This window comes from Mya arenaria, chromosome 2, assembly GCF_026914265.1.
Source record: "Mya arenaria isolate MELC-2E11 chromosome 2, ASM2691426v1".
Taxonomy (NCBI): domain Eukaryota; kingdom Metazoa; phylum Mollusca; class Bivalvia; order Myida; family Myidae; genus Mya; species Mya arenaria.
In genome coordinates this window covers 10,914,847-10,935,380 of record NC_069123.1, presented here as the reverse complement: position 1 = coordinate 10,935,380, position 20,534 = coordinate 10,914,847, and the positions used below count along the sequence as shown (strand labels likewise).

General features: G+C 35.3%; 1 protein-coding gene across 3 annotated transcripts in view; it reads right to left on the bottom strand.

Moving 5' to 3' along the window:
* LOC128246683 (ras-interacting protein 1-like) overlaps positions 1 to 19,569 on the bottom strand; it is a 29,861-nt gene extending 10,292 nt beyond the window's left edge. The window contains exons 1-4 of one of the 3 annotated variants that reach the window (XM_052965028.1): positions 19,529 to 19,569; positions 11,037 to 12,806; positions 6,551 to 6,588; positions 1,855 to 2,131 (exon numbers count right to left, since the gene is read on the bottom strand). In XM_052965028.1, the coding sequence (XP_052820988.1) occupies positions 1,855 to 2,131; positions 6,551 to 6,588; positions 11,037 to 12,653 (1,932 nt within the window). In that variant the 5' untranslated portion in view covers positions 12,654 to 12,806; positions 19,529 to 19,569. Of the gene's footprint in view, positions 1 to 1,854; positions 2,132 to 6,550; positions 6,589 to 11,036; positions 12,858 to 13,894; positions 14,033 to 19,528 lie in introns of those variants that run through there. The other 2 variants (XM_052965019.1, XM_052965038.1) reach the window with 2 other exon arrangements.
* Positions 19,570 to 20,534: the final 965 nt, after the last annotated feature.

Below are 20,534 nucleotides of genomic sequence, written 5' to 3'. Positions count from 1 at the left end.
CCCATGTAGATTAAGGTGAAAATAAGGCCCATGTAGATCAAGGTGAAAATAAGGCCCATGTAGATTAAGGTGAAAATAAGGCCCATGTAGATTAAGGTGAAAATAAGGCCCATGTAGATTAAGGTGAAAATAAGGCCCATGTAGATTAAGGTGAAAATAAGGCCCATGTAGATTAAGGTGAAAATAAGGCCCATGTAGATCAAGGTGAAAATAAGGCCCATGTAGATCAAGGTGAAAATAAGGCCCATGGGACGATTAAGAACTCACATTAGGAAAAATAGCCTCTGGGCCTGGAATAAGGGTCATGTATGGATAATTCGTGCGATGTTACTTTAAACTTGGGCCATCAGTTTCTGAAAAATATCTTTAAACGATTGTCTTAATAGTTTTGAAATAGGACCACCCAAGGATAAATCCTGTGAGGTTTGATTGAAATTGACAACGTGATTCAAGAGGAGAGTCGTTCAAAACTAATTGTTGACAGACAACGGACACCTGCAGCTCATTGTTTTAAACTTGATACGTTATCAATAGGTTATCTTTCGGTTAGTTTTGACATGCAAACAATTTGATTGGTCAACATTTTTTGGATAAAAAGCGGACAAATTAATAAACACTTGACTAAAATTAACCAAACCAGTTTTATACAGTTGGCTGCTGCCGATCACAAAAAATCCACATGGAAGTAAACATTTCCTGAGTTGGTTGGCAATATTGTGTGTCTAAGAATAACGAAGTTTCATTCATTTATTGATTTAAAAATGGTATACAAAACACATTCGTCTCATAACATGTTCAAAAGCAAGCTTAATATGTAAGTGAAAATGCGAAACTTAAGTAAAACAACGGTAATGAAAGTTTATTCGCTTCTACTGGTGATTGTAAAAGAGATTGGCATTTGCTTATTTCCTGTTTAAGACCATGAAAAGGATTAATTGCACGTTTAATTGTCCCGTGCACGACTAATTACGTTTCTATTGTTAGCAGAGTGCATTTCTTTTGAAGGCTCAGTGCATTCTATAAAAGGCTGTATTCCGCGTAAAATATCAATGAATACGGGACATTTTACATTTTTGTTCGATGTTAAACATATTAAATGAACTCTTTGTATTGCATTGATTCCCGTAATGTCCCTTGTTGAGGTTAAGTTTTAGTAAAAAAAATTAACACTTAAGCTTAGGCCTAAAAACAGTCACCGACCATACCGTTTTCAGGCAGTTTTTTTTATATCTAAGTGTGTGATGAAACACAAAGATAATGAAGCTGATAGAGTAAAAATTCTTTTTTTTTGTAAGTTATCATTAGTAACAGTTCCTCCATAAATGTTTATAAGCCTGGATTTTTTTGGAAAAAGGGGGGTGAGCGTGGTCAAATGGCTTTGTCACAACAACGCACCCTGCCCCTGTGTGTTTTAATATGTAGTTTAAAACCTTTAAAGCTTTACAGATTACGTAAAGATTAATTGAACACCATCCTCAAATAACGTTCTTACACAAAAATTATATAAAAAACAAACAAACTACGCACCCTACCTGTTTTTTAAAAGGATTTAACCCTAACCAAGCCAATTTCTTTGGCCTTAAAGCTGATATGAATGACGTTTTGTCTTTTTGTGCATGTACCTAGAAAATTTTAAACAGCATAGTTTTATTGTTGAAAATATAAACTTGCTGCTATGATTATTGATGAAATGCCACAAGGTGTCACGTTGGACAGGCTAAATGATCGTTCCCTTGGTAGACATTGAATCCATAACATGTTGGATGAGATGTGAACCCCTTCACCACTAGACCACTTTCACCTTTTTAAAGATTTTGACTGATTGTACACAAAAAAACGCCTTAAAAGAAATACCTTTGTGATTGTATAGACACTCTGCTGAAAACAGAACATGATGATTTCCTCAAGACCCGTCACTAGCTGCCCTAGCGCGTGTTTCGCGTTCTCGTCCTTGCGAGACTTCCGGTCTGCGCGCGCACCCTCGGAGGCTCGTTCCGGTAGTGGCACTTCCGGTAGTTGGAAAGTGTGCTTCAGGAAGAGGAGCAGCTGCACACAATTTGATATCCATAGCAGCAGACGCTCGAGTTTCTGATCTCGGTCATTCGGGGGCTTGGACATATCTAGAAGAGTACTGAAATAAAATTTGAGCAAATAGTCATTTGAAATGTTATTTTCTTAAACTGGATAGAACTTTATACAAATGGCAATAGCTAATGCACATCAGTGTCAAAAATGGTCAATAAAAGCCAAATGGTTCTAAGTGAATTGCGTAGATTATATAACATTTTAGCGCTCACCCATCTATATGCTTAAAAGGGAAGGGGATTAAAGATGGACATTTGATACAAAGTCTGATCGTTTTTTAAATACCGGGCTACAGATGGATGTACCTCTAAAGTGTTAAACACGAGGTTAAGGGCAGATGGACCTTTAGGATGGATGGACCTTTAAGTACAAGGTTAAGGATGGATGGACCTTTAAGTACAAGGTAAAGGATGGATGGACCTTTAAGTACAAGGTAAAGGATGGATGGACCTTTAAGTACAAGGTAAAGGATGGATGGACCTTTAAGTACAAGGTTAAGGATGGATGGACCTTTAAGTACAAGGTTAAGGATGGATGGACCTTTAAGTACAAGGTTAAGGATGGATGGACCTTTAAGTACAAGGTTAAGGATGGATGGACCTTTAAGTACAAGGTTAAGGATGGATGGACCTTAAAGTACAAGGTTAAGGATGGAAGGACCTTTAAGTACAAGGTTAAGGATGGAAGGACCTTTAAGTACAAGGTTAAGGATGGATGGACCTTTAAATACAAGGTTAAGGATGGATGGACCTTTAAATACAAGGTTAAGGATGGATGGACCTTTAAGTACAAGGTTAAGGATGGATGGACCTTTAAGTACAAGGTTAAGGATGGATGGACCTTTACAAGGTTAAGGATGGATGGACCTTTAAGTACAAGGTAAAGGATGGATGGACCTTTAAGTACAAGGTAAAGGATGGATGGACCTTTAAGTACAAGGTAAAGGATGGATGGACCTTTAAGTACAAGGTAAAGGATGGATGGACCTTTAAGTACAAGGTAAAGGATGGATGGACCTTTAAGTACAAGGTTAAGGATGGATGGACCTTAAAGTACAAGGTTAAGGATGGAAGGACCTTTAAGTACAAGGTAAAGGATGGAAGGACCTTTAAGTACAAGGTTAAGGATGGATGGACCTTTAAGTACAAGGTTAAGGATGGATGGACCTTTAAGTACAAGGATGGACCTTTAATTACAAGGTTAAGGATGGATGGACCTTTAATTACAAGGTTAAGGATGGATGGACCTTTAAGTACAAGGTTAAGGATGGATGGATCTTTAAGTACAAGGTTAAGGATGGATGGACCTTTAAGTACAAGGTTAAGGATGGATGGACCTTTAAGTACAAGGTTAAGGATGGATGGACCTTTAAGTACAAGGTTAAGGATGGATGGATATTTGAATACAAGGTTAAGGATGGATGGACCTTTAAGTACAAGGTTAAGGATGGATGGACCTTTAAGTACAAGGTTAAGGATGGATGGACCTTTAAGTACAAGGTTAAGGATGGATGGACCTTTAAGTACAAGGTTAAGGATGGATGGACCTTTAAGTACAAGGTAAAGGATGGATGGACCTTTAAGTACAAGGTTAAGGATGGATGGACCTTTAAGTACAAGGTTAAGGATGGATGGATATTTACAAGGTTAAGGATGGATGGACCTTTAAGTACAAGGTTAAGGATGGAAGGACCTTTAAGTACAAGGTTAAGGATGGATGGACCTTTAAATACAAGGTAAAGGATGGATGGACCATTAAAGACACTGTTGAAGTTGAATAGAAGTTTAAATATAACTTAAAAATGGATGAACCTTTAAATGCAAGGATAATGATAGGACCTTTGAATTTAAGGTTAAGAATGGATGGAAGGACCTTTAGATAATAAGTTTCAGGATGTATGGACCTTCAAATTTAGGTTTTAGGATTCGCGATTGACCTTTATATTTACAATTTAGGGTAAAGAGTGGACTTTGACGACGAACTTTTAATAATATGATATAAAGTTTCTTTATATGATAAGCATAGACGATTAACTTTAAAAAAACAACAACTTTGGATGAACGATGGACCTATACACATATAACATTAATCATTGAACGATGGAACTTCAAAAGAAAGCTATCAAAAGGATGGACGATGGATCTTTACATGGATAAGATTAAGGATGGACAAATAGCTTTTTTCAATAAGATAAACTTTATACAAGGATTGGCGTTGTAACTTAATTTATACAGGTAAAAATGCTTGTATTTATTTAAAATAATTGTATGTATAATCAAATATTAATTTAAGAAAGGATAAAGGGCTTCATACAACTGGGAGTTTAGTCTCTTCCCGGCAAACCAGTCTACCAAGACGGAAGGTAGCAATTTATTTAATGACCAATCTACCAAGACGAAGGGTAGCCATTCATTTAATGACCAATCTACCAAGACGAAAGGTAGCCATTCATTTAATGACCAATCTACCAAGGCGGAAGGTAGCAATTCATTTTATGACCAATCTACCTAGACGGAATGTAGTAATTCATTTAATGACCAATCTACCAAGGCGGAAGGTAGCAATTCATTTAATGACCAATCTACCTAGACGGAAGGTAGTAATTCATTTAATGACCAATCTACCAAGGCGGAAGGTAGCAATTCATTTAATGACCAATCTACCTAAACGGAAGGTAGTAATTCATTTAATGACCAATCAACCAAGGCGGAAGGTAGCAATTCATTTAATGACCAATCGACCAAGGCGAAGGGTAGCAATTCATTTAATGACCAATCTACCAAGGCCGAAGGTAGCAATTCATTTAATGACCAATCTACCAAGGCGAAGGGTAGCAATTCATTTAATGACCAATCTACCAGGACGAAGGGTAGCAATTCATTTAATGACCAATCTACCAAGGCGGAAGGTAGTAATTCATTTAATGACCAATCTACCAAGGCGAAGGGTAGCAATTCATTTAATGACCAATCTACCAGGACGAAGGGTAGCAATTCATTTAATGACCAATCTACCAAGGCGGAAGGTAGTAATTCATTTAATGACCAATCTACCAAGGCGAAGGGTAGCAATTCATTTAATGACCAATCTACCAAGGCGGAAGGTAGCAATTCATTTAATGACCAATCTACCAAGGCAAAGGGTAGCAATTCATTTAATGACCAATCTACCAGGACGAAGGGTAGCAATTCATTTAATGACCAATCTACCAGGACGAAGGGTAGCCATTCATTTAATGACCAATCTACCAAGACGGAAGGTAGCCATTCATTTAATGACCAATCTACCAAGACGAAGGGTAGCCATTCATTTAATGAATCATTGCCACAGTGGGAACTTTTCGGAAATTCATTGAAATAAATCTATCACTCAATCTCTTCTGTAAACTGATCTTTAACTATTTTAATAGTAATTCTATCTTCCAATTATCATCTAAATGCCAATTTGATTGTTTCCTTAAGAGAATCAATGTTGTTTACTCACTCGTGTAACCGCGTTTGATTGAGTTACGCTGCATTAAATGACTTGACCTTAAGTCGACAATAGTTTTATTAATTTTACCCAGGTAAACAATTTGCGACTCTGCAGGGATTTTTCAATATAGATTACCAGACGGACAATTGACTTTTATTGAAATTAATATTTGTATGTTTGGCATGAACTTATTCCGTTACAAATGGATGGAAGGATTTATTGGGTTTTAATAAATGTTTCAGATTTGACAAGCCCTTGTCAGAAATAAAGGCTACCTGTTAGATTTTCGTTTGACCTAATCGTGTAGGTCGTCCTTGTCATGTCATGTTGTTGTTATTTAATTATGCTTTTGTAAATGTCCATCAAATACATAAAAGACCATTTTTGGTATACAGAAATGTTATTTAAATGTAAAGTATAAACAACAATACAATACAATACAATTGTCATGTCAGTTAAAAAAAAAATGTAAAGATCCGATTGATATCTCTGAGAAATACGTTTTCACAACCAAACAATAAGTTAAAATATTTTCAATAAATACGATTAAATATTTATAATGGTAACGTATATATAGTCAACACATTATCGAACAACTAACTGCTTTAAGGTTGAAATGTGTTAGAGCTGCACTCTCACAGATTGACCGTTTTGACAACTTTACTTTTTTGTCTTGGAACTGGCCAAATTTTGCGTCAATGTCTGGAAACCAGTGATACAAGATTGCTGACAAGAGATCAGATCACAGTTTTTCATATTTACGTTCGAGAAGTGTTGTTTTATGGCTAAAAGCGTTACATACGCTTTAAGATAAAATGAAACATTCGAAAGTTTCCCAAACGATTAAGATGTGTTCCATTGTGAGTTATCTTATTTGACTGAAATGAAGACTTTGACACCAAAATCAGCTCACTCTGAGACAAAAACTAAAAGAAATATGCCAAAACTGTCAATCTGTGAGAGTGCAGCTTTAAATGTATGAGCTACTTACCATGAGAACTTTCCAGAAGACAGGGATTTCGCTGTTTCCTAAAAACAAAAATCAATCATATAAATTAAGTCATCATTAAGTGTCTTCAATTTAAAAGCGTTCAATATAGGTTAATGTATTTTTTCTTAACTTTAATGCATTATCATGTTTAAGTAATTTGACTTTAATGGTAAAAAACAACAACAGACAAACAAAAATATGATTACAGATAAAAATATTAGTGATATTTTGGCGCTTTTTAACTGGAGAATTTATGGCCACGTAGCTATTAATTAAAAAAAAACATTTTAAAAGGTCAAACAAATACATAATATGTTTTATCTGTATCTTAATTACATGTTATTTGTTGTTGTTGTTTTTTATCATTAAAGTCAAATGCTGTAAAGATCGCAATGGTTTGAAAATTAAAATCTTCCCATTGAAGAAGGGGAAAAGAGATTTGGAGAAAAGAACGATTTTTCAGGAAGATTGATGTTTCAGATATATGTTTGGGATATTGAATATTCGTCTGATAATTTCCATAGAAAGTTTTAAGGGACCTTTCATATTACAAACTCCCCCTCCCCCCTTCAAACTACATGAACGTAACGTCTGAGACTGGTACCTACAGTCGAACTCCGTTGGCTCAAACTCCCGGGGACCGGCGAAAATACCTCGAGCCTCGGAAAAGTTCGAGCCAATCGGAAATGCTTACATTCAGTTTAAAGAAATCTGTCCTTTACACCAAGTTCGAGCCAAGCGAGTTCGAGCTAACGGGGTTCGTATGTATTTGAGTTTTACATGCTTTTTTGCTGAAGTAAGTATTACTTCTATTAGAATGTACCTAAATATGCACTCTGTGGGAAAATTTCATCGCATACGTGACTCATTTATGAATGAACGATATTCATGTATGTATAAACATTTTTAGTTTTTTTTTTCCAAAAAAAACTAAATGATTAAATATTAATATGCGTATAGAGTTTTAGGGCACACACCTCGTCGACTTTTATTGCTCGCTTACGTTAAATACTTAAATCGATTGTACTTCAAAAAGATAATGGTCCAGATAAGCGAATACTTTAAATTAATTGCCGTTTTCATAGCCAACTATATTGCTTGTAATAATTGAATTGAAAAGGAGATGGAAGAATTGTAAAAACAAAATCGTCAATGATGTTAATCACTCGGTCTTTATATTCTCATCAAATTTATCGTAAATCTTGACAATAAGAATAATATATGGCACGTAAGGAATCTGTCATTCCTTCAGTAATTTTCAAGACCTAAGAACAAATTTGTTAATTTTTTTTTGTTCATCCTCAGCTTTTTGAATGTGTCCTTAATTTGTATTCTATTAGACTTCATTATTGTATTACCTGTGTTTCCACCATGTAATTAATTATTATCTCTATGTGGTTAAGAAATGTATGTGCTTTGTACAAGCCTTAATAAATGATCTGTTCTGTTCTGTTCCTAAAGCCTCCTTTATACATTTTAAAACATGTGTATTTCGGATACCTGGTGACGTCATATTATTTTGGTATCATTTGAAAAGGAACGGAAAAAAATATTTAAATAGTTAAACAAACAAATATTATTAACAAGCTTCCTGAGCCTTGGATAATTGCTAAATACATCATCTCATGCCTGATTTCAACAGACATAAAGGATACAACTACAAATTGAAATAAATTGACTTTAAAAATGTTTTTTTACATACAGTCGAACCCAGTTGGGTCGAACTCGCTTGGTTCTAAATCCTCGTTGGCCCGAACTAGATGTAAAGGCTAGATTTCATTATACTAATTATACTAAATGTGAGCATTTCCGTTTGGCTCGAATTTTCCGAGGCTCGAGATATTTTCGCCGGTCTCTGGTAGCTCGAGCCAACGGGGGTCGACTGTATAAGTATTTAGTACGTAAATACCTTTTCACCTGATACTAACATGATATTGGTTCACCAGGCACCACCATTTGGCATAATTGCAAATTGTTTGATAAACTGACAAACAAAGTTATACAATGCCAAACATATCATCATTGTATGAACCTTCTTGGCCATCCTTTGTAAACAATTATTCCGTTCATATGACAAACATTTGCCCCTGGGATACATTCATACCCATGAGGTATTTTTGAACGCGTGTATATGTCAATGAGGAAAAATGGATAAACGATTTTATTAATTAATGCTAAAAGTCTGTGCTCAAAAGTGCATCATCTTGGACGATCATATATTGGCGGTGACAGGACCGTGGTTACTAAAGTAGAATTTTGATAAAGACAACTCAACTCAACTCAACTCAACTCAAAAGAAAGACTCAAATAAGAAATACTGATGAAGGTTATATTACTAAGGTCTGATAAATATATTAAATACTTTTCTTGTTCACTTAGCAATATTATGCTGCATTATTTTTGGGAAACTAATAATAACATCGTTTTTTTAAAAAAATATCATACTATCAGAAAACATTTCGACTGTATGTGTTCACGTGTATTGCATCATAAAAAAAACAAATTAAAAATCAAGAATGTGTTTAAAATTGATAACTTATAAAGTAAAATCTGAAAAAGGAGCGCTATAACTTTAAATTAAATGTATTCGAAGGTTAAGCACTCGAGTTCGATAGCATATGAGTCTAAAAGAAATAATGAAGTATGGAAGCGTATATAGTATATACAGATGATGTGATTGTGTAGTGCTGTACATTTGTTTTATTTCGACATACCGAATTATCACACAACATGGAATTTGTCCATTTAATAAGTCGATATGGCTGATTTTCAAAACTAGTTAAACGAGCTATGTCGACCTTATTATTGCGAGTTGATATCCAATCTCAACATTTCCAGTTAATAATTGAACAAGTCGACATCATTTGCACTACGCTATTCGCTTCCATACTACATTATAACATCTTCAGTATATACGATATTCGCTTCCATACGACATGATCACATCTTCGGTATATACGCTTTCATACTAAATGTTTACATCTTCAGTTTATACGAGATTCGCTTCCATACTACATTATAACATATTCGGTATATACGATATTCGCTTCCATACTACACGATCACATACTCAGTATATACGCTATACGCTTCCATATGATCACATACTCAGTATATACGCTATACGCTTCCATATGATCACATACTCAGTATATATATAGACGATATACGCTTCCATATGATCACATACTCAGTATAGACGATATACGCTTCCATAACAGACGATAACCTCTTCAGTATATACGATATACGCTTTCATATGAGTCTTAACCTAGACCTTTACTATGGTAAATCTTACTAAGTTAAGTAAATTTAGTCTGCTAATGGGATTAACTAATTCTGAATACTTTCTGGAGACAACCATATTATAACGTTAATGACTAAATCCGAAATATAAATAGATTAAAAGCATATCTTATAGTAATGAATAGAATCTAAGTGGTTTATAGGGAGACTCCATTATTTAATGGTATTAAACAATTTAAAAGATCAAATGATCAAGGTTTGCGTGTCATACAAAACATTATCTTTTATAATAGGTATAATATTGCAAATCGCTTGAGATGCGTTAAAATCAAGCACTCCAGTTTTAAGTTATATGACTACTTGACATGAAGTGTAATTATTTGCATTCATAGCAGGAAAAAAGACAATTATGTTTTTGCAAGTAACGCTTGGCTTAAAGGGGCACCCTATAAATTGATATATTTTTTTAATGCATTATTATATTTAACTCATTTGACTGTAATTATTTGTTCCTATTACAATTTGAAAAGGGAAATACATTGATTATATTTACGACAGTAATTGTAGTATTAAAAACACATAATAAAGGTTGATGCATTTTTTTAAAGCATTATCATGTTTAATTTATCAGATTTTATTGATCGAAAATAAAAAACAACACAATGATTAAAGTACAGATAATAAATATAAGCAATACTTTGGCGTTCATTTTAACTAGGGTATGTGTGGACACGTAGCTATATTTTTTTTTTATAAAAGCTGATATTTCTCAACTGCACACAAATCATATGGTTTGTGTTTGTTTTCTTTTGATCATTTAAGTCTTATCAGTTAAACATGATAATGCGTCGAAATAAATCAAAACTTTTGTTTCGCATAAACCTTTATTGTGTCCCTTTAAGAGCTAATCACATGCATTTTATGAACAATCAATAATATTCTATCAGCGCCTTCATATTTCTATAATGCTTTGTGGTTTGTTTATAAGATTTATTTCAGTTTACCAAATATTGTACTTAAAATTAATTTTGACATAGATAAAGCCCAGCAGAACTAGAAAACAATATATCTCAAGCTTATAACAGAGATATTACTGATATTTAAGACCAAAACAAATGCATTCCAATGAAAGTTATTTATATAGAAGCAGTTTTGATAAGTTATATTAAAGTTGTTGTTTTTTCTAAATATACAAGAGAAACTAATGAATTAATAGATTAAATTCGTATTCCAAACATACCGCAACATTTTCTCGAACTGAATACAGGATACGCAGAAATAAGTGCTTGAGTTGCCTTATCTCAAACTTCCGGCTGGCGTGCTCGATCACCATCCCAAACAGGAACGCTGGCGTCAACGGGTACGTCCGTGATGTATTCTGTTGTTGAATAATGGCGCAGATGTACTTCACAAGGTCTTCCTCTTTGTCCTTGACGTAAGATAGACTCATACGTTCTGGTACCGACATGTCGCCAGAATCGTCCGTTCCCGTTGCCGACGCCGACTCGTCCTCGACGGGAATACCAACGTCGATGACGTCACCGTTAGTTTTAACGTTCACGTTGTTGACATCAGGTACTGGTAACCACGGTAACGAGAGTGGAACGTCGAATCCTTTACTGCAGTCTTTAAACAAGAACACATAGTAAATTCCGATGTTTACAATATCTCCGCTTCTCACGACCACTTTGTTTCGAACGTTACGTCCGTTAACGCTAATATTCGCGGCCATTGGCGTCAACTCAAGGAAGTAGTTTGTCCGTTCGTTCAGAGGGTCGGTGACGACATTTGAACGCTTGAATTTGTAAACTTTGAAGCAACAATGCACACTGCCTATATCCGGAGCGTACAGACTATATCTTGGGACGTTGTCTTTTACTTTAGGTAGCTTCAAGTTAGGATTTCCGAAATCGAAGCGTTTTGATTTGATCACATATACCGTTTTGTCCTTTTTCACATCAAATCCCCGAATGTTAACGAAAAAGGGATGCTTTGAGGGTAAACATGTATCCATTTCGTTAGGACAAGACCTACTAGAATTGACCTTGACCTTTTCACTTTCACTGTCAGTGCACTCCAATGTACTTTCAGACGACATTTTACTGAAATCAAGCTTCAGCCCGGAAGAGGAACTACGCCCCAGCGTTGCATCGTCAAAAAGAGGAATAGCCCCCGGTCGAAGCTTAGAAATCAGTATCTTCCTCGCGTTTTCGTTAAGTCCCAATGTATCATCATCGTCCGTAAAATCCGTAACACTTTCTCGTATGTGGAGCTCGTATCGTCTGCTAAAACCTTCGATCGGTTTCCAAAACTTCTGCAAAAGGAGCGGTTTGTCCCGGTCTGAAAGCATTCTGGCAAACACACGTTCCCATTTTCCTAGTCGGTCTTCGTTATGATTTATATCCGTGACATTTGAATCGTATCTGCCCACTACATCGCACAGTACGTAATGCTTGTAATTCGACGCGGATAGTCCGAATCGTTCAAGTGCTTGTTTGACAAGCTCTTGTGCGGTGGAACGGCACGATGCCAATACGCTTTTGTACTGAACGCCCGGGAGAATGGTCTCTCCGAACACTTTAAGGACGCCAGGCGTATAGCGGTCCGTTGAAAGCTCCGTCACTCCGACCTCTGCCACGCCAATACTCTTCTTCCGTTCACGGACCATAGTAGACGTCCGCTGAGGTGCCGCGACCGTCGGCTGCGGGGTGCGGCTCATCGTCCCACCACCGGAAGTGAATGCTTCCATCGCCTCATCGAACATTTCATCAACAGACATCTTATACGCCGTGAGATCGAACGTCATGTCGTATGGGGCGGAGTGGCGTTTCCAATCAGTGCGTACCATTTTATCCATTGTTGTGTCTTCAAAGGAAATCAATTTCCAGTTTCAATGGGATATTTACTTCAGCGCTGTATCCATTACAAAACAAAATCAGTCCATGTTTATATACCCCATACCAAAGTCTCGATTTTCACGTCACTTTCAGATCTTCCGCGTAAGATGAAACTGCAAAATTAACCAGAAGATAAACATTTTAACCATAAAAAACTGCATTACAATGTAGGGTACATATTTAGCATCCTAACGAGCACCTGTTTAAACAGCGTACATCATTTTTACAATAAAATACCTAGTTTAACAAACACGAGGCAAATCAATGAGTTTAACTTCGGTGACGAGCTAAAGTCAATATTTTTCTCACAATACCTTCAATCTGATATTATTTAATTGTATCTTGATTTTAGAGCTTCAATTTACATATTTGTGCAAATGTTTTAATGAAGCATAACCCGAGCCATTATGTTTCAGTATCCCATTCAATTACGCATGACAATTCTTTTGGAGGTAGAGCCCCGAGATTTATTGTGAAAAGATTACGGGAATTTTAATGAATACTCTCAGAATTGATTCTTAATATTATTTTTTGTTTACAAATATTCAATATTTGATGTTTATTATTCATTATATTCGGAAGCGGTTGAAAGTCAAAAGACACAATTTAAAGTATGCGTAGGGCAAACACTTCATAAAGAACAAAAGAGGCAAATTGAATGCAAGCTTGAGCAAAAAAGGTGGAAGGTTATATTTTTGTCAATACATTTGTTAATAAATTTTGTACGGGAGTAAAACGTTTGTGTTTTTGTTATAAAATTCTAAGATTTAAATTATAATAATTTAAATTTATGTGCTTTGGAACATTACAGGTGTGCATCCTTAATTCTGCAACGTGCCAATTTGCAGCTAGGAACTATGACAAATCAAACAGAAGAATAAACATAAAGTCAAAACTCGCTATTTCGAAGTCGTTTTGACCTCGGGAAATATTTCGAGATAACGAGCATTCGATATACCGAAATATAAAAAGTGTATAACTTATCCGAAAAAAGAAGAAAAAAATGACATAGTCAGAACATCGAGATAACAGAGTTCGACATAGCAGGTTTAGACGGTTTATGATAATCTATATAATCAAGTTTTCTTATATTTTTAGGATTCAAGATTTAAACGAAAGAAGAAAAAAACACGAAAACATCTCAAGCTGACTCAAAGTTACATGAAAGGATATCGTACTTCTTACAAAATGTCAAACTTACGTTAAAAGATAGAATTACTCTAATTCGATCTCAATTTCCCATCACAAAACACATATGAACCTTAAAACTCCTCTATCTTACACATTAAATCCAAAAAAACATACGGCATTTTACCGCTTTATCGCATCCGAATATCCGTTCCTCCTTAAAAGGTCACCCAAAGTTGTACTGCTACGACTTACAAGAGCCGTAGATTTATTAACTCAACTCCTGAAATTTGACGAGATAGATTACAGCAAATTACTCGAATAACTCGTATCATTTATCAGGGCATTGTCTCAGCCTTAAATGGACTAGGACAGAGCCCCTTATTCGTGTTAATCCCTCATGACTATCGTGTCATCTTATCGCTTAAGGAATGAGTATTTATTTCTAAAACAATGGTTACAATACAAGTTTGCAGGCCTTATACAGCTAGCAGAGTGAATGGATTGAAAATCGGGCCTTGGTTTGTTTCGTTCAAAAATATTTTAGCACAGAAAACCTAAAAACTCGTGTTTTTAACACGCGTAATACGCGTAACACGACGTGCACGTGTACTGTTCGGTTTGCGACACATACACGTGCAAGTTGCAGTTGATTTTAAAAACTATTTTGCAGAATTTCACTTCAAGCTCTCTGATACTCGCATACATCACTTTCATCGTGCAACTGTACACGTCATTCTAAACGTGAGCAATGAACGCATACCTTGATGACGTAGTGTGCAAAAATAAATCCAAACGTGCATGTACAGAGAGTGATCCGCTAATTCACTACTGTGTTGTTCTGTTTCAGGTAATTTAAGCCGTCCATCATTAATACAAATAAAACTACTGGTAAAGATTCATTTTAAAGTAACAAAATGTTTAGTTACAATATTTTAAAAGTTTTTTCTTAGAGCTTTTTAAAGGCATTGTGTTATTTAAGACACAGATTAATAAAATAGCTATATAATAGTAGTAACATTGTGTTTTCTTACCTCCCTTTCATAAACCGCATTATAATGGTATCGTCATTATGGTGTTATTCAAAAATGAAATCCATGAACAATTAATAGTATGGTTAATACATATAAATTTAACTTAGCAATAATCTCGAAGTTAATATCTAAAATGCACTTAAATGCATCCTTATAATGGATGGTTTTCCTTAAATCAAACTTGTACTCGTTTAAACCGATTGCTTATGCCTAAAATAACACATATATATATACATCAAACAACGTTTTTCACATAAAATTTGTTTTCGAGACATATTTATTTTGTAAATATATAAAACAACACGTGTGCCTTTTGAAGCTCCGACACACACATTATGAAAATCTACAGATCTTCAAATAAATAAAATTATGGCTTTTCCTCCCATACCTATTGAACGCTAACGCAATGTTTTTGAAACTCTGAATCAGAAACTGTTACTTAGATACGAGCAATTGAACAGTAAATTTACATCCCAGTGAATATTATTTAACACTTAAATTGCCACTTTTGTAAAACACCTAAATGGCAGTTTATTGCTTGAACAAATAAACTAGTGCACGCGTCATTAGGAACTCGGCACAGAATAAAAACGGGCTATGCCTTATTAAGCGCAGTTTAATAAAGCGGCTGACCTGGTAGACAAGATATAATTTCGAACACTTAGCCGGTAAATGTTTATTAATATGTGTTTATCAAATTAATATGGTTGCCCAGCTGCGCCGCGCTTAACCACGATTAAACAGATAAAAGCATATTTACAAATACAGTAGGAACTCACTAAACCGGACAAGGTCCGGACTGGGCAAAATTTCCGGTTTAGTGAGGATTCCGGTTTAGTGAGGATTTGATGTACGGAGTAAGTTTACTCAACATATTAACTGAGTTAACCTTTAAAGGGAAGTTGAAAACTGGAATAAAATGAAAACACATAAAGACTAACCTATATTTAAACAATAAATGTCATTAGGCAGAGTTTGACACACTTGTAAACGAACACTGGTATTATTATATTTTGTGTCCTTTCCGAAACACCGTAGGCATCCCCCCTTAAAACGAAAATTGCATATCTATGCAAGCTGTCGGTTCCATTACATCTTTAACCGAATAACCCTCGATTCCGGTAATATGGGTAGAACAAAGTCCATGTCAAAGCACGTTCATATTTGCATGTAAAGATGTTTTATGTGTTCAGTAGGTTGTTAATAAACCAGCCACCCGATGATTTAGCCACACTTGACAAAGTTTACGAGCTGTCCGTTTCTTCCTATACAAATCCGTGTCACAGATATGGTTACTCATGAGCGCAACTTCCCAAACCAAATGAAAACTTCCATTTAATCCGCATGAAATTAATTGTATTTCTTTTAACTTAAAGAAGTTTATATAAGACTTAAATATCAGTTTAAGACTGACGCGTGCGACACAGTTCAAATCGTCAAATTGTGATCAAACAAACCGACACGCGTACAAAATATAATTATTTAAAAAGTTATTTGATTAATAACATCAAAGAATAAAGTATATATACCACAATGTGGACTAAGGTTAAAATCCGCTTTAACGCGTGTTTGATAGAAAAGCTTGCCATGGAACTATTGGCAAGGCCGATGTCAAATCAGACTAAAATTGAAAGAATGGATTGTGGTTTTCTTTGACAACCATGAAACCACAAGGGCTTGGTAACATGTTATATACTCATTATTGTAAAGATGCTGGTCATTTTGCTGTAGTTAATGGTGACAATAATGAAAGGGCTACATTAATAAATCAGACCTGAGATTTCTATCGTGAACGGTTCGTTTTCTTATGAGAGTTTCCTTGTTATTATTATTTCATGATCAACAGCGACGGAGTCAGGGGACCATAGGGAATTTATGGATACTGTTGCCCGTAAACATACAAAGAATCAAAGTTGAAACAAATCTGTTGACTTGACAAATGTGTGATAAGTGAATATATACGACTTAAGACCACACACGTTTGCCATTGATGATTTTTGATTGGTTGTCAGTAGACCCTCGAAAAATTTGAAAAGGTACAACCTCAACACAGCCGCCCCCTTATAACATTCACGAATATGACTATAAACATTTTATTTTTTGTATATAAAAGCAAATAGTTCAGGCGCGTAGCTAAGGCCAATTTGGGATTACGCAGATCGATTTACGGACAGCATATTAACCTCTTCACACCCTACCCCCTTCGGTTTTTATTTTCAAAATCGAGCGTTTTGGTTTGACAAAAACTTCGACCATCTAAAATTTCATTACGCAACTGCGTATTTGTGTACAGTGATCTACGCGCCTGTATTTACGCGATATACCAACATTGTTTACGCGGTAGAATATGTGACAAATGTTTATTGTAAATATGACAACGGACAGCCATATCCGCAGCAACAGGAAAATTAGGAACCACTGCTGCACACACTCTCAGACTCGACACCATTTGCACTTCCATGGCAACAGAAAAAAGATCAAAATACTGAACGCACTGATGTACTAAGGCTACATATATGTGCAAGTTGAGAACTGTGTGATAAGCATTGATAAAACCCCCACAACATAAATAACTTATACAACAAGGGGCCTTAATGGACTCATCAATATCCTTTAAATAGGGATGTAATGGATCTTTTTCTAATAGTGTGCCCTTGACCTTGAACCGATAAGGTTCCAACAAGAGTTCTGCGTGTCGCCGTCCTGGGTTTGACACAGTTTATGATCACATTTTGATCCTAGTTATGGAATGCATTTTTGGAGAAATGAAGTGGACACGAAATAAAGGCCCATCTAATGACCTAGAATTGAGGCTTTGACCTTGATCCGGGGTGTACCCCATTATGGTTCAATAGGTGTAAGTGAAACAAAAGTAGTGAACAATGAATATAAGCCAAAACCCATTTTCTAGTATTTTTATGGCTGTGTGAAGTTTGCAAATCAAACAACGATTGACATTCAGAAAATAAAATAAATCATTTTTTGAATGTCCAACCCCCAACATGGTGCCAGCACCACATTCAATTTTTAAATGTCCACTGTCGTGTAAGCATGGCACTCAATTTGTTTTAATGTCCTATGTCGTGCCAGCACGACATCCATTGTCAAGTGTCCAATGTCTCATGTCGTATGTTTAGCTAACTTCACACAGCTTACTTTAATAGTGACATTGAGCCAGTGGTCATTGGTTCCGTATGTCGCCTTAATGTGTAGGATACGTGACCAAATTTCATTTTAATCATCCTTTGATGTGATCTTTCTCATAAAGCAGACACGTAACGCAAGGCAACAACCCGTGACCTTGTATATTGACCTTGATATTGACCTAGCGATGTGTCAAAATGTGAACCGCATAACGCCTTGATGTGTAGAACATACTACAACTATTTGAAGATATGAAGCGGATAATTAAACGGTAAGCAGTAGGACAAACCACGAATATGCATCCTGGAGGGATAGATGCGATCAGAAATAAAGAAAACCAGTGACCTTGAATTGTGACCTTAACCTTGACCCTTCGATGTATCAACATTGTTTCCGCCGTAAAATATGTGACAAAAGCTTATTGTAATCCCAGGGTATCGAAAACATGAGACGGATTAGAAAGACGTTAGGACAGACAAATCGAATATGATTTCAGTAAAGGCTATTTCAAGCAAACTGTTTTGTTTTGTATCCCTGTCGCAAGGCAGCACGTGCACTGCAAGCTGGGAACCAGCGATAGCCACAAACATCTTTACTGAACGCAGGGCTGATATACCCCTCCAACTTCGTGCCGGTGAAATAACATTAACAAAAGCATATACTCAGTTTTCATTGACACGCTGGTGATAGTATACTTGAAAAGCGTAATGTTTATTACACCAAACACACCTAATTCATATATATATATATATATATATATATATATATGATTATCAAAAAATAAAGCAATAAAATCATACCTGCGCACAAACTCCACAATAAACTTGTCCATTACTTTACATATTTACATTAGTATTTATATATAATGCGTATACAACTGTATGCAATTTGTTGAACTGCAATGCCGTAATAGAGCAGTGGGAACGAAATTTGTAGTGAATAAATAACGGTAAATCCTTTGATACGGTTTAACACCCCGCGGTCACTTTGAACTATGATAATGTAAGACCATTCACGGTTACATGTAGAAACAAAAGGATTTGCGAAATGTCCTGATTGTAAACATTTATTTAACACTCCAATTAATTATACATATCTCGATTACTATAATACTCTTGGATTAGCACAGTAATTCCAAAAATCCGTGAACACGGCGCTAAATCAAGTCTTATTGTGAACTATTCAGTTGGTCAAATAACTATTTCGCAGGGACACAATGATGAAGAAATACTTGAAGTTTGCTTTTCTAATTAGTATACACAATCGAACGCGAAATTACCCACCCTGTGTGATTTTGAAAAATTAAAAATTACAATACAAATCGAAGTGGCCAATAATATTTACCCTGAACATATTTTGATTTTCACAATACTCTGTCAATAGTAACTATTATAGGGGTTTAAAAGCATCTTGTTATACAGTATTTGCCATTCTCAACGTGTGTTAGTGTTAAATGGCGAGTAAATGAATGGAATTTGCTTAAATGGTTAGATATAATATGGGATAAAGAGTGCTCTAAGGTTACTTACGGGTCGAACTTTTAGTGATGGAAGTACTTCTAAACTCCAAATGTTTAAAAACACAAGAAAGAGCAAGCTTTGAAAAATCAGGCGAAATGCACATCAGAATAAATCTTATTTCTGAAACGACACGATACATTCCATATAGCAACCTCAAGTTTCACCAAACATTTTTGGAATTTTTCAAATTAGTAATTAGGTTATCACTTTAATATGAAATACATTGTTTTACACACAACACATAAATATTTACAGATAGAGTGATAAGCCGAAGCTTTCATAAACTTTTCAAGCCGTCAACTATGTAAAAATCCTGCCAATTATCTCTAAAGCATCTTTACAGGGCAAATCAGTATAGGGTATGTTTTGTAACATTGGGGTGTGGGCCACCGCGGCTGAGCCCGCGGAACAATAGAGCCATCGCCAATTAACCCGTACTGGGTCTTATGTTTCCTAAACATCCCAGATAGGATTTTTCTTCCTATTTGTTAATATTTCACGGAGATGCGCCTTTGAAAAATAAGATTGTAAGACTGAACAATAGAGATCTTTAAGCCGATTGCCTCCTTATACAATAAAAGGGGGCACATGTATACATAACATCTTATTTAACATAACGATATAGTTATTACGAATTTATAGAATGTAATAATATAAAAGTTAAATATGTGTTATCTGAACAGTTTTATTACTTGCAGTTTTCCTACCTCATATCTTATATGGCTTGAGTGTCTGCATTTTATTTCAATAAGTGCACATGGGCATAACATTTAATACTAGAATCAAAATGTTGCTTTAAGGTTTAAAGTCTAAATAGATGCACATTAGAAACGCAATCATATTAATGCATTATTATCTTTAATGATCAAAACAAAAACAAAAACATATGATTTGTGTACAGTTAAAAAACATAATAGCGATATTTCGGCGCTTTTTAACTTGGAAATTTGTGGCCACGTACCTATTAATTATAAAGGTTTTTTTATTATTCTATCTGTAAAAATCTGTATTAAAG